Genomic DNA, 14,534 nt, shown 5'->3' on the forward strand with positions numbered 1-14,534 from the left:
AGACTTGGAGCTGAAGAAGCTAGTAATTCAGAAACACCAACAAGTGGAGACCAAAAAACAAAGCCCTCATAAAAGCCTACTCTCTCTAGCCAGAGGACCAGGAAGGGGTATCCTGCAAGGCAGGAAGCTTTTATTGAATAACTGCTGGGCTTCAGCCAACAAGACACAAAAGCCTGTGCTCCCACCTCTACCAGCAAAGATCAGTGAGAAGCCTAGTCCTCTACCCTTCACAGGATATAACTAGGATCTCAAACCTCCCTGCAAGTGTGGTGTCCAAAAAGGCTCAGAAGATAACTGGGACTTTGTAGCCCGGCAGTAATGAGCACTCCCCCTTTCTTCATCTAACTTCAATGGAGACCACGTTGGGGGAGCCTGGATGCCCATCCTGACATGGCAGTAACAAGGCAGCCTCTCTCCCCACTGGGGTAGTGGCAGAGGAGGTTTGGTGAAGAGTCAGCATTTTTACCACCAGTGGTAAAGTGGCCCCCAGCCTCCTCAGAGAGTTAGTGGGAACAGTAATAAGGCACTCCTACCACTCCCAGCCAAGCTGGTGTCAGAAGAGCCCTAGTGTGGAGCTGGAATTCCCATCTCTACCCAGTAGTAACAAGGAACTCCTCACCCTCTTGGGTGGGATACAGCCAAAGGAGTGATGAGAGGTAAATTTATAGCACTACGCATATATATTAGAAAAGAGAAGTCTCTAATCAACAATCTGAGCCCCCAATTTAAGAGCTTAGAAAAGAAAAGCAAATTAAATGTGAAATAAGTGGAAGGAAACAATAAAGGGCAGAAATTAATGAAATCAAAAGCAAAAACAGCAGAGATAATCAATGAAACAACCAGCTGATTCTTCAAAAAGATTAATAAAATTGAAGAACCTCTAGCAAGATTGACAAAGAAAAAATTAGAGAAGGTGTGAATTACCAATATTAAAATTTAAAGAAAGAATTACTGCCGACCCTGAAGACATCAGAAAGATGCGAAAATGCTGTCAGAAAGTGTGGACATATAAATTTGACAACTTAGATGAAATAGACCAAATTCTTTGAGAAGCATGATCTACCACAACTCATCCAATATGGAATAGGTAATTTAAATAGCCCTAATGAATTTATAATTTAAAAACTCTTGAAAAAGAAAATTCTGGAAACCAGATGATTTCACTGGAGAACCATTCAAAGAAGAATTAAATTTCTACACAATTTCTTCCTGAAAATAGAAGAGGAGGAACACTTCCCAATTATGTTTAAGAAGCTAGTATTACGTTGTTACCAAAATCAAACAAGGATAGTCCACGAAAAAAATAAAAAGAAAACTGCAGAGCAATATCCTCTGGAATATAGATGCAAAAACCTATAACAAAATATTAGCAAATAGTAATCAATAATACAGAAAAAAAATTATACACCATGCCCAAGTGGGAAGTATTCCAGGGATACGAGACTGGTTCAGTATTTGAAAATTTAATCAATGTAATCCACCATATTAAGACCGCAGTAAAGAAAAAAACCAATCACGTGATCTTTTTTATTGATGCAAAGTATTTGACAGAATTCACTCATTCATGATAGAAATTTCTCAGGAAAATAAGAACATAGGGGAATTTCTTGAGTTCATAAAGAACATCTATAAAAAACCAACAGCTAACATTATACTTAATGGGGAAAGACAAAAAACTTTCCCTGCAAGATGGGGAATAAGCCAAGGATAGTATCTCTTACCACTCTTATTCAACATTTTACTGTAATTCTAGCCCTAAATAAAAGGAAAGAAAAGACACACAGATTATCTATCTAGAAAATCACCAGAAATGTACAAGACAGTTCTAGAATCAGTGAGTTCAGCAAGATAAAAGATAAGCATACAAACATCAGTTGTATATCTATATACTAACCATGAACAAGCAGACAACAAAATTCAAAAGAAAATGTAATTCACATTTACTTTAAAAAAAAACGCCACTTAGGTATAAATCTAATGAAACATGTATAGGATTTTGTATGCCGTAAACTACAAAATACTGATGAAAGAAATCAAAGAAAGTCTAAATAAATGGAGAGACCTACTCTATTCATGGATTGAAAGACTCAGAATTGGTATAGTGAAGATGTCAGTTCTCCCCAAATATGTGTACAGGTTTAATATAAATCCTGTGGAAATCTCAGTGAGGCTTTTTGTTAGTATAGACAAGTTTATTCTAAAATTTATATAGAAAGGCAAAGGAACTAGAATAGGTAAAACAGTTTTGGAAAAGAAGAATGAAGTCACAGTAATCAGTCTGGCCTATATCAAGGCTTATTAACTAGCCACAGTAATAAAGGCTGTGTGGTATTGATGAAGAAATAGACACATAGATCAAGGGAACCCAGAAACAGGCCCACAAATGTGTCCAACCGATTTTCAACAAAGAATGCAAAAACAATTCAATGTAAGGAAGATCGCCTTTTCAATAAAATGGTGCTGGAGCAAGTGTATAGCCAGAAGCAAATAAATTAACCTCAGCCTAAACCTCATGCCTTAGAAAAAAGAAAAAAATTAACTCAGAATAGATCATCATAAAGTACAAAATGTAAAGTAATAGAACTTCTAGTGGGGGAAAAAGCATAGAAAGTCTTTGAGACCTAGTAATAGGAAAGGAGTTCTTCGACTTGACATCAAAAACATGATCCTAAAAGGAATAATTGATCAATTCAGCTTCATCAAAATGAAAACTTTTGCTTTGCAGAAGACTGTTAAGAAAACGAAAAGACAAACTACAGACGGGGAGAAAATATTTATAAACCCCACATCTCAAAATGGACTGGTATCTAGAATATATTAAGAACTCTCAACACTCAACAGTTAAAAAAAAATCCAGTTAGAAAATGAACTAAAGACATGAACAGACATTTTACTGAAGGAGATATATGGGTGGCAAATAAGTACATGAAAAGATGTTCAACATCATTAGCCATTAGAGAAATGCAAATTAGAACCACAAAGATATCCTAGGTATATATATAGCTATTAGGATGGCTAAAATAAAAAACAGTAACAACACTAAATGATGGTGAAGCTTCAGAGAAACTATATCACTCACACATTGCTTGTGGGTATGTAAAATTGTGTGGTATTCCAGGAAACAGTTTGGCAGTGTCTTAAACTAAACATTGCAGTTACCATACGACCCAGCCATTGCACATTTGTCCAGAAGAGTGAACACTTACATTCACACAAAAGCTTGTGCATAAATGTTTATAGTAGATTTATTCCAAATGGCCAAAAACTGGAAGCCACCCAGATGTCCTTCAGTGGTTAAAGTGTAGTACCTTCATGCCATGGAATACTACTCAGCAGTAAAAAGAATTAATTATTGATGTATGCAACAATCTCGAGGAGAATTATGCTGAATGAAAAATGCAAGTCCCAAAAGATTACATACTGTATGATTTTATTTATATAACATTTTTGATATGACAGAAGTATGGACATGGAGAACAGATCAGTGGTTGCCAGGGATTAAAAATGGGTTTCGAATGGAGGGATTGTAAGGCAACCGGGTGTGGCTGTTAAAGGGCAACGTGAGAGATCCTGTGATGATGGAAATGTTCCATATGTTGACTGGCTGTCAGTATCCTGGTTGTGACTTTGCACTATAGTTTTGCAAGATGTTACTCTTGGTGGCATCTGGGTAAGGGGGGATGTGGAATCTCTCTTTATTTGTTCTTATAACTGCATGTGAATCTACAATTATCTTGAGATAAAAAAGTGTTTTTTAAAATATCACACATAATCTTCCCTCCCATCAGTGACCATTTTTGCACTCCTACTATGTAGGAATAGCACAGACCATGGGTTCTACTGCGGGACTCCCTGGGTTTGATTCCATGCATCAACAGGGTGTTCTTGGGCAGGTTTCTTTACATCTTTGTCCTCAGTTTTCCCATGTGGAGAATGGGGAGTAATCACTTTAATACTAACAATGCTCCTCTCATAGAGTTCTTGTAAGGATTAAGTAAATTGTAATTTATATGTAAATGACATAACAGATTATGATAGTTCTAAGAGGACAAATAAGTGCTGTTGGTGATCTTAGTTGTAACTGTATTAACTTTCATTTGTTATTTCTTTCCTTTTTTTTCTTTCTTTTTTTTTTTGTGGTACACGGGCCTCTCACTCTTGTGGCCTCTCCCGTTGTGGAGCACAGGCTCCGGACGCGCAGGCTCAGCGGCCATGGCTCCCGGGCCTAGCCGCTCCGCGGCACCTGGGATCCTCCCGGACCGGGGCACGAACCCGCATCCCCTGCATTAGCAGGCGGGCTCCCAACCACTGCGCCACCAGGGAAGCCCTGTTTTTTTCTTCTAACACAGTTGAGATAATGTCTGTACACATTTGCACATTCTGTTTTTCACTTAAGCCTCAATTTTTTCCCAACAATTAATAAGATTTGAATCTAAAATTAAAAACTTTGATAATTTTTTTCAATGTATTTACAACCAAAACTTCAGACATTAGTTTACTACGTAAACTTCGAAAAAAAAATTTTTTTTTTTTTTAAATTTTCTATGTTTCGTTTCTGGTTTGCAGCTTGAACTACTGGACTTGTAGTTCTTTGCTCCTCATATTTAGTTTGCATAGAGTGGACTGGTTGCTCAAGCAGAAGTTTGTCCCAGATATGCTTCTGGTCAATTCTCCCAGTCATTCTCCTGGCATTTCTAACATGACTGAAGGGAACAGTGTCTATTGAAACACTTCCTCTCTGCTTGGGCTAGACCCTCCAGAAGGAAGTGGGGTGACACGTGCAGCTTTTCCAAGCTTTTCCTTGGTCTCGGTTCAATTTGGGATAGGTGATCTGGGGTTGCCTTCACTATGTCTGAAGCATAATTTAGGATACTGTGATGAATGGTATGTCTTAGCAGCTTCAAGCCACTTGCATGGATTGAAGTAGTTTCACACAGTCCTGGGAATTCTTATGTAATATAACGAGTGAAATAGCAGCCTTCTTTGTGAATTCCAGCATCCAACGCTGAAGTCATAGACAAATTGAAAATAAATTGGAATGCGCTCTTTGACAAATGTGAAGACTAAAATAAGCCTAGACAAGAGTAGGCCGTATAGACAAGGGGTATGATTTGGAGCTCAGTTTTCAAAAATAAAGCTGGTATTACATTTTAAGCTTTCCATGATGGAATGGTGATGTCTTAGAGTAAGGAAGCAGCCTCCCTAAGACCCTCTTCAAGCCATTTCATAATTCCAAACCGGGGCTCTCTTCTGGCCTCGGTTTGCTGTTAGACAGTATCTTTTCTTTGGTAGAAGAGAGTTAATGTTCAAGACTGTTTAAATCTTCTGTCATTGAGCTTTTTACCTTTTTTTTTTTTTCTTTTCAAACATATTTCTTGTTTTTGTTTCTGGATTTCAGCCATAACACAAAAACAACATCTTGGTTAGACCCTCGGTGCCTGAACAAGCAGCAGAAGCCTCTGGAAGAGTGTGAAGATGATGGTAAGGAGCTAGGAAGGTCTGGGTTTAAGGGGCTTGTTCACACATGCAAATTTTAAAGCGTTGTAGCAAGGTCAACCGGGTTTCTAACCATGGGTTTTTGAAAGGTAATCCAGTTTCTAGTAAGTGCATTATGGTTTCCAAAAGCAGGAGAGAAATCAGCAAAATTGCTTTCAAAGAATGATTTGTTTAAACATAAAGGCATCCTCAGTTCTCTGTTAGAAACAGAACTTCAGCACAGTCAGAAAGTATTCAAATGTAGATGCAACCTGTGCCTTCAGGAACTTGGAGAAAATTCTAGAAAGTCTCTAGGAATTTAGAAACCAAAGATGCTCTGATCACTCACTTATTGGACGCTAATTATATATTGTGACAGTCTTAGAGAAAAAAAAATCAGGAACTTTTCTTGAACTCTTCATACTTCATAATTTGATTATTTCTCCAGGTTCAGCATAAAGAAAGCAGATTTTGTTGTGATTGGGAGTCTGTGTGTGATTTAGAGTATATCCTAAATATGAGAAAGTCTATTCTTCCACAAAAGAGACTGAGCCCCACTCTCCCTGCTAATTAAAAGAAGAAAGAATCAATTGTCTATAAGAGTTACTATCATAAAAAAGGAAAGTTTATTTCAAGGCTTTGGAATTTCTAATTACTTTTGCAAAAGGAAAAGAAAATTAAGATGGAACAAATGTGTTCCCTTTCAGTCTATCCTAAGTTCTACCAAAATTGCTTTTTGACATGGACGAATTAAAAGGGAAATGGCTTGCTTTGCTACTCATTATTGATTTCTGGCATTTGAATTAGTAGTATAATTTTGAATACACATTTTACTGTAAGATAGTGAAACTTTATTAATTTATTCTATGGGGCAGAATTGATGTCCGTATAAATTTGAGGTTTGTTTGAAAATGTAAGCCCGTAAAATATGATCCTGTCAAAACCTTACACTCCAGACTATATGTGGATCGCAGATTACATGAAATGAACATAGAATTGCGTGTTCACGTTTAGCTGGGTGACTTCAACTGGAAATGTAAATCCTTCTGACTGAGGAGGCATAGCTGAGAGGCTGGTTTTATTTCGGTTGCTGAGTCCTGAAGAAGAAACGGAACAGGCGTGGGAGCTGCATTATTTTGCATGCTTAAGGATAATGGACTGTCCTGATTATTCACATATTCTATTTAATATATAATACAGAGGTGACCAGTTTTCAAAGTTCAGAACATAAAATACTTCCAACCATAAAACTTCTCAGAACAAAATTTAATCTTTATTTGATGCCTGATGATTTTGAAGCCATTTTAGGCCCTCTTATTACCAACAGATCTTCAATGTCAGTATCCATTATAACTATACTGGGAATGTATGAAAATGCCTGTTAATATAATTTTATAGATAATAGAAGGCTCCAGTAGCTTTTACAGAGAAAAACGGAGTAAAAGTATTGAGTAGAATTACTGAATGTTTTTCTTAACAATGCTGGTTATTTTTAGTTCTTAGAATTCATGTCATTGGTGTTAATGTTATTCCCTTTGGAACAAGTATGTATTCATACCAAATGCTTAGTAATTGTCCATTCACCATTAGAATTCATAGATTCTTTTTCTGCTAGAAACTATATGTATGTCTGTGTGCCTTTATACACAAATGTTATAAGTATATAACCAGATTATACCACAGTGGCAGGTATCATCAGTTCCTATACTTGCCTTTTCTCTTGCCAGTTACCACAAAGCTGCCTTGTATTGTTTTTTGTTATCATGACACAAAGAAGAATCACATTGTTGGTCACCATATTGTTCCTGTGTTTCTTTCTGTTCTCTGTAGGTCACATGCATATCAAATGTAACAGTATGGCATCATACTTATTGTAAAAATGTTCTATTTTCTTTTTCCTATCTCGATAAAGTCAGAAACTAGTTTGGATTTTGATCTTCAGTGTATAAGTCCTGTTGTTATTTCTGTGTTTTAGTAGTTCACTTAGAGGCCTTCTACCTTGCCTTTGAGCTCCAGTCCAGTATTTTAATCTTTAATAACACTGTTTGCCTCAAGGAGACTTTAAACTCATTCTGATTAAAACCCAACTAATGATTCCACCTCCACCCCAAATCTGGTCTTCTGTAAGTATTCCCCATCTCAGTGGAGGGTAAATTCATACATACTTAAGAGTCCCTCATGACGTTTTAGTTTTCTTAACACCCACTTCTAACCCATGTACTACCAGTTGAGTTCACCTTGCCTCCCAAATGTCTCTGGAATCCATTTTCTCCATTTTCTTCACTATCTCTGCCATGCTGGTCAAGGTCATGCTCATCTTCCACCCAGACTCTTGCCCGCTCTCCTTCTTGCACCATACTCAGAGCAGTTTTTTAAAATGTCTTTGTGTTATCACCACCGCCTCAAGCCCTGTTTAATGGCTGTGGTCTGTTCAGTAAATGCCAAGTCCATAGCTTGTGTCTCCAAGCTCTCTGTGGTTCAGTCTCTAAGCTTGTCTGACTCTCGTTCCAACCCATACTCTGTCCTTCATCCCCACGAGTCCTCATCGAGCTGCTGCTCCATGATCGTTAGATGTGCAGTTCTCCCTTCTTAGAATACTCTTGCATCCCACAAATAATTATTGAATGCCTTCTCTATGTCCAGTGCATTGTGGGAATTTCAGATGTATCATTGAACACAATAAACAAGAAGCCCTGCTCTTGCAGAGCTTAAATTCTAGTCATTTTTCACTCTAAGTCTTTTCATTAAATTTTGCATAACCTTCAGATGACAGCTCAGGGATTCTGCCCCGGACTTTGCCCCCAGATATGATTAGGTCAGTCTATTATGTATCTTAACTTCAGAGAACTTACCATAGTTTTAATTTAATTTTTATCTATGTGAGCTTTGGCCACGTTTCCTTTCCCGGAAGGATAGAGATGTGCCTGTTGGTGCTCATTTCGATGTCGCTGTCACCTGGCATAGTGACTGGCACATAGTAGTTCTCATTAAAGAATTTTTGAGGAAATGAACGAGTGCCCCCAAAGATATTTTAAATAGTATCCCAAAGGCCATTTTCATGAACGATTTTATGTAAATAAGATTCCCTTCTTAGGAGACAGTACCAGTGTCAACCTTATTGTTGGCAGTTGGAGAGTTTTTAAATCAAGAGTTTACAAGGCGTGTGGGGCCGCGTTGGTGACTGGAGTCAGTAATCGATTCATTTGTTCATACATTCATTCATCCATTTGAGAAATATTTGGTACCTATTATGTATCAAAAACTTCAGTGGGCACTGAACATATTGCAGTAGTGAAAACAGGCTTGATCCCTGTGTTTGTGGAGCTTAGAGTGGAGGGATAGCCACCCGCTGTGTAGCTGGAGTGACTGTCTATGCCATGATGTGTTGTGTGCTGTCCTGTGTTCTCTTCACAGTCAAAATAAAATGCTTTACTGACAGCCAGAGACGGTCAAGAATGGAGAGGATCTTTTCTTGTTTTGCTCCCTGAAATTACAGAGAACATTTTCATTCTATTATTTCTGAGCTGTTTGACTTAGAAATCTTATACCAAGTAAGCTCCGTCTCCCACTGCTCCTTTTGGGGCAGCCATCAAGCCTCACTTCCCCCATGTATATCGTCCTGACATAGTTCATTTTTCTAACTCCTTTTGAAAGACGATGAAGTGTAGCTCACCTTAGAACCTGTATTCTCAATTTGACCTTGCCTTCCGTTTTTCAGGCAGCGGTATTACTTATAAGTTAAGTAATTTTGCCTCGCTGATTAGAAGATTATTGAAGGATTAAAAGGACTAATATTGAAAGGTCTAACAGCTTTGTTTGCTTGAAATAAGACCTGTAATAAGTGACTTGCCACGTAAGGACGTTGAAACCGCAAAGGTGTTTGTCATCTTTTACAACCGATCAAACCCTATTTTGCCATGCAAGGAAGTGAGCCATATAATTATGTTGCCAATATCAGCTCTTCCCGTTTTATGATTTACGCTGAGGTCTCGAGTTGAGTAGTCAAGCCAATGAAATAAGCCACAATGCAGGTAAGGACAAAACAAAGTGATGTGTTTGCTGCTGTTTTTCTTGAGGGGAGTTTCTTTTCTTGGTGCTGGTGTCTGAATTTTTCTTTCTCTCTTTTCTGTCTCATTCCTGCTATTCCTTTGGAGAAGAAGGGATCCATACGGAGGAGCTGGACAGTGAACTAGGTAAACCCTCCCAGCCTGCATAACTTGCCCTGGTTGCCTTGGTCCCCAGTGACTTACTTAATCCCTCTGTTTCTTTAGTTTGCACTTCTCCAATTATGAGTTTCATTCCGGCTTAACCACGAAAGGTCAATCGTATACAACCCATGTGTCTGACTGCAGACATCACACAGAGTTGTAATAAGTTGTGTCTACAAAGAAGAAGTCTGAGGGAATTGGGACTAGAATGAGAGTTAGCAGATCAGTGCCGGATACTCTCGTAAATTGAGGAGTAAGAAAAAACAGGGATAGATGCTTGCCATGTCCCTTCAACTCTCCTATAATCTATCTCAGGCTCATTTCTTTATTTATTTGGTGTGGGTGGCTTTCTCCATGGGGAATACAGAAAAGCAAAACAAAAATCTTCCAGACTAGCTGAAAGATCTTAGAGTAACAGCAGTACAGCAATTCCACTGATTAGCTGAATGGGTACTAAGTCCTAGTATTATGTTGTTACTCAGTCACAAGCTGCGTGTTGACTTTGTAACCATAGTGAATGGCTTGAAAACCGGATCCTGGGTTTATATGTGTCATTTTCCTCAGAGTGTGTATGTCAATGGAAATCAAGTCTTGATTAGTCCAAGCTCTTGCAGTTCAGAAATAATTTACATTAGCAGATAATTCCAAACTCTTTTATCTCTCCTCTTGGAATATATTGAATTATATTCCCTGCTAAGTTAAATGTTTTATGTTCAGCGTTGTTTTTTTTTTTTTTAATAAATTTAATTGTTTATTTATTTTTGTCTGTGTTGGGTCTTTGTTGCTGAGCACGGGCTTTCTCTAGTTGCAGCAAGAGGGGGTTACTCTTTGTTGTAGTGCATGGGTTTCTTATTGCAGTGGCTTCTCTTGTTGCGGAGCGCGGGCTCTAGGCAAGCGGGCTTCAGTAGTTGTGGCACGCGGGCTCAGTAGCTGTGGTTCGCGGGCTCTAGAGCGCAGGCTCAGTAGTTGTGGTGCACGGGCTTAGTTGCTCCATGGTGTGTGGGATCTTCCCAGGCCAGGGCTCACACCTGTGTCCCCTGCATTGGCAGGCGGATGCTTAACCACTGCGCCACCAGGGAAGTCCCGAAAGATCTATTTTTAAAGACGTATAATAAATTGTCCTTGTGGTCATTGTGGTAGGAATGACTTGAGATTCAACCTGTGTGACAGAACAATTTGAAACTCATTTTATAAATTAAGAAAAAAAGTATCAATCCAGTGATATTAGATAAAATCATTGAAAAAGACAGAACTAGCTTTTCCAGATGAAAAATGAGTGCCTCGATCCTTTGTGGAACCAATTTAAACTACTCTGGCCACCTGACTAATGTGTGTGAGTGCCCACCACTGTGTGTGGGCAGTTGGTGAGATAATTCCATTGTGCATAGGGGCACAGCCTTATTTGCTTCTGTGGAAGCTTGAATGTTGAAGTTTTCAGGAAAGAATCAATTGTCTTCTTTTCTCATGTATCTGTAACATTGTAGAAACTTTCCTGTGCTGTTAAAGACTCTACAAAGTAAGTTTTACTGGCTTACTTACCTTCTTACCTTCTCATGGCCAGAGCCACAGTTCTGGGAGATGGTTTGGTGAAGTGGGAGCTGTCTCTGGGGTCAGGGCAGGTTGCCTAGACTCATATCTGGGTTCCGCCACTTATTTGCTCTGTGACCTTGCGCAAGTCATTCACCTTCCCTTAGCTTCCTGTTCCTCACCTGTAAAGAGGGGCTGAAAGAGGAGCTCTCATTGGGCTTAAGAGGAGACTTAATAATAATATGTCTTAATATTTGCCCTTGAGATCAGCACGTTATTTTGCCAGTTTTCTGATTTAGTAACTAATTCTTTCTTGTTGGACTTTTCAGTGTTTCCTTATGATACTTTTTGTGTTTAATATGGGGCAGGAGAGCAACATGTATAATAGAAATGGCCCAAATATGTCCTTATTCACAGACAGACAGACACACACACACACGCACACACACATGCACACGCACAGTTTTTCCTTGCATTCACTTCAGATGCCTTTGACAAGCTCACTGCCCATTTTCTTAATAAGAGGATCCTAATTGCAAACAATAGCAACTGTCAGGTTTTCAATGAACAGTATAATTGCAGATGTGACAAGGAAACCCTCTCTATAATCTGCCTCTGAGAGGCAGGGGCGGTGGACTTGGGTGTTGGACACAGATCATTTGATTGCAGAATTGTCATTTCTGAACTCTGTTGTCTGGGCTGGGTCACTAGCTCCATTATGCACTTTGGTTTTGCAGAATTTATCACATCTTCTGCAGTAATCTCCCCAGAATGAAAAAGCACTTGAAGAACCTTCTTTTCGAATTACAGAGTATTCATTAGATAGGGAAATGAGATCCCCTCCCAATCAACACTGAATTACAGTGTAGAACCATATCTCTGACTGTGAACATGACTTTCAATCTGTGCCCTGACACAACTCTTGGAACATTTTTCTGCTCCATATTCACTTCCATGGCGATAATTAGTACAACATGAGATTTTTAGTGGTAGGAACAGCAAGCAAGCAGGCCATATAGATTTGTCCAGTTCCTTTTGGGCTTTCCTAGAACCGTTGCCATTAGCTGAGCTTAGGTGCCAGGTGCTGTGTAAAAGGTTTTACAAACATCCTTATTTAGTCTACAGTTGACCTTTGAGGTAAATCCAGGACAAAGATGTGGTTTCGAGATGTTAAGTAGCTAGCCAAACACTAGACTGATAAAACCTTAGGGCTAAGAGGGAAGAGATATGGGAACATATGTATATGTATAGCTGATTCACTTTGTTATAAAGCAGAAACTAACACACCATTGTGTTATATAGTATATATAACTTGTATATATATGTTATATAGTATAAGTATAAAGCAGTTATACTCCAATAAAGATGTTAAAAAAACAAAAACAAAAACATTAGGGCTAAAGTTCAGACCAAGATCTGGACAATCCCATAAGGGTCTGAGCCACCTGAAATCTCGGTGACATCTTGTACAGACTGTTCTGATGTCTGACAGTTGTTAGACATGGGGGTGTGGCTCTCTATGTATCTTTAGAGTAGTTTAGAAAAAAGAAAAAATTTGTAACGCCATCATTTTCTGGGCTTCAGTATTTTCTGCCATTTTCAACTTTTTAGAACCAAATGGCACATTGGAAGACAAACATCTTCTGTTTCTAAATCGATGACCCATTTCTATTTTAAGCTTTCAGAGACTAATTCCTATTATTAAGTTAATCGCCACATGGGAAGTGAGAAATCTGTCTTTTCAATTTTAAATGAGTTATAGCTGGAAAAACTGGAACATTTCTGGAGTTTGCTAATCTGTCCCAGAAGATGTGTTTCAATTTACAATCATCCAGAAATACCAGTTGACTGACCTCATGTCTCAACTCTAGTATGTAAATTGTTGAGTAGGTGACAGGGCAAAGCCAGAGGTGGCTTCTTATCTTGCAGCCTCCTTGGACCTCCATCAAAGCGCTTACCCTGTGATGATGTATGAATTGTCTGCCCAGCTGGTGCACTTGTAATTATCTTTGTGTACCTGGCACCTAGCATACCTTCAGGCAGACAGTAGGCACTAAATAAATGTTTGACAAATAAATGGAATGAATTGAATTCTTAATTTTTTCCCCTATTTTATCTGAAGATAATCAGGCCATATATCAAGGTTACAGATTTTGAAAAGAAGTTTGGTTAAACATGATGTGGTCCCCTCACACCCACTCGCTCTTCTGCCCCATGGCAGCACAAGCACATGCGTGGGCACCAATTAGCCTTTTTGTAATCTTCTGATTTCCCAACTCTTTGGAAACGTTTTCCTGGTTCGTTTGCATTTAAATGGCAATTTCCAGCATTGTAAGGGGAAACCATTTCCCAGGCATTTGATTTGCATCCGTCCGCAAGACGCTGTGTACAAAAATGCCAAGTTATATCAACATCTGCACGTTGGCCCTGCCTTGCCTTTTAGTAGCTTATGTCTCCCAGAATCCAAAGACTTCCTTAAGACCTGCTAAGTGTTCTGTTTTGTTTTGTTTAAAAAAAGGAAGCAAAGGGGGGAACCTGTCTCTTTGTTTGAAAACAAATATCAGGTGTAGCAAAAACCATGAAATTAATGTCTCTTGATGTGCAGCCAAATCTGAGCAAAACATAAACTTTAAGTAATTAGCCCTGTGTGTGTATATGTGCACGTGCGCATGACTCCCTTTCTTACCTGGAACCAAAAAGAAGGGACAGAGATTTGAGGAGAAGTGCTGCTCTGCCCGAAGACTTGTTTAACGACGCAAAACACAATGCAGTTGCTTCTGTCACCGAACTATCTGGTGCAGTGGGCTTTTTCACAGTAGGTTCTTATTATGACAGAACCCACTACTACCTAGTCAATGAAGTTGCAGCCTTTGATATGAAACCTTATGAAGTTCGGTAGAGCACAGGTGAGTTTTCAGAAAGGCACACATATCACCCAATGCCATTTTACCACCACATTTAGAGGAATAGTCTACCCCCTTAGGTAGTGAGTCTTGGAGAGCAGGACCTGTGTTTCTGCTTTCATAGGCACAGCCCCGGTGAAGATGGGCCTGTCCAGATATAGCAATTGAGTTGTAGATGTGTGCAATTCAAAAATCCAACTCCATGTGGCCATTTTTTATTTACTCGGTAGCATTTTAATTAGGAACAAGGAGAAAATAAGATGCAAATTTTAATTTATTCCAGGGAGAGCAGAAACGGCACTATTGTATCGAAAATGAAAGGAAACATTCATCCATTTTTGCTTGTGTAATAAGGTAGTCTAGCAATAAAATGAGAAAACAGCAAATATTTAAAATAGGAACTAGGCGTTCGAGGCAAAAC

General features: G+C 38.8%; 1 protein-coding gene across 30 annotated transcripts in view; it reads left to right on the plus strand.

Moving 5' to 3' along the window:
* Positions 1-14,534, plus strand: part of MAGI1 (membrane associated guanylate kinase, WW and PDZ domain containing 1) — a 617,182-nt gene that overhangs the window by 506,014 nt on the left and 96,634 nt on the right. For 16 of the 30 annotated variants that reach the window (XM_033424840.2, XM_033424841.2, XM_033424843.2 and 13 more), the window contains 2 exons: positions 5,399-5,481; positions 9,630-9,668. In XM_033424840.2, coding sequence (XP_033280731.1) covers positions 5,399-5,481; positions 9,630-9,668 — 122 coding nt within the window. The remainder of the gene's footprint in view (positions 1-5,398; positions 5,482-9,629; positions 9,669-14,534) is intronic. The other 14 variants (XM_033424842.2, XM_033424844.2, XM_033424848.2 and 11 more) reach the window with 2 other exon arrangements.

This window comes from Orcinus orca, chromosome 10 (assembly GCF_937001465.1).
Source record: "Orcinus orca chromosome 10, mOrcOrc1.1, whole genome shotgun sequence".
In the NCBI taxonomy this organism is placed as follows: domain Eukaryota; kingdom Metazoa; phylum Chordata; class Mammalia; order Artiodactyla; family Delphinidae; genus Orcinus; species Orcinus orca.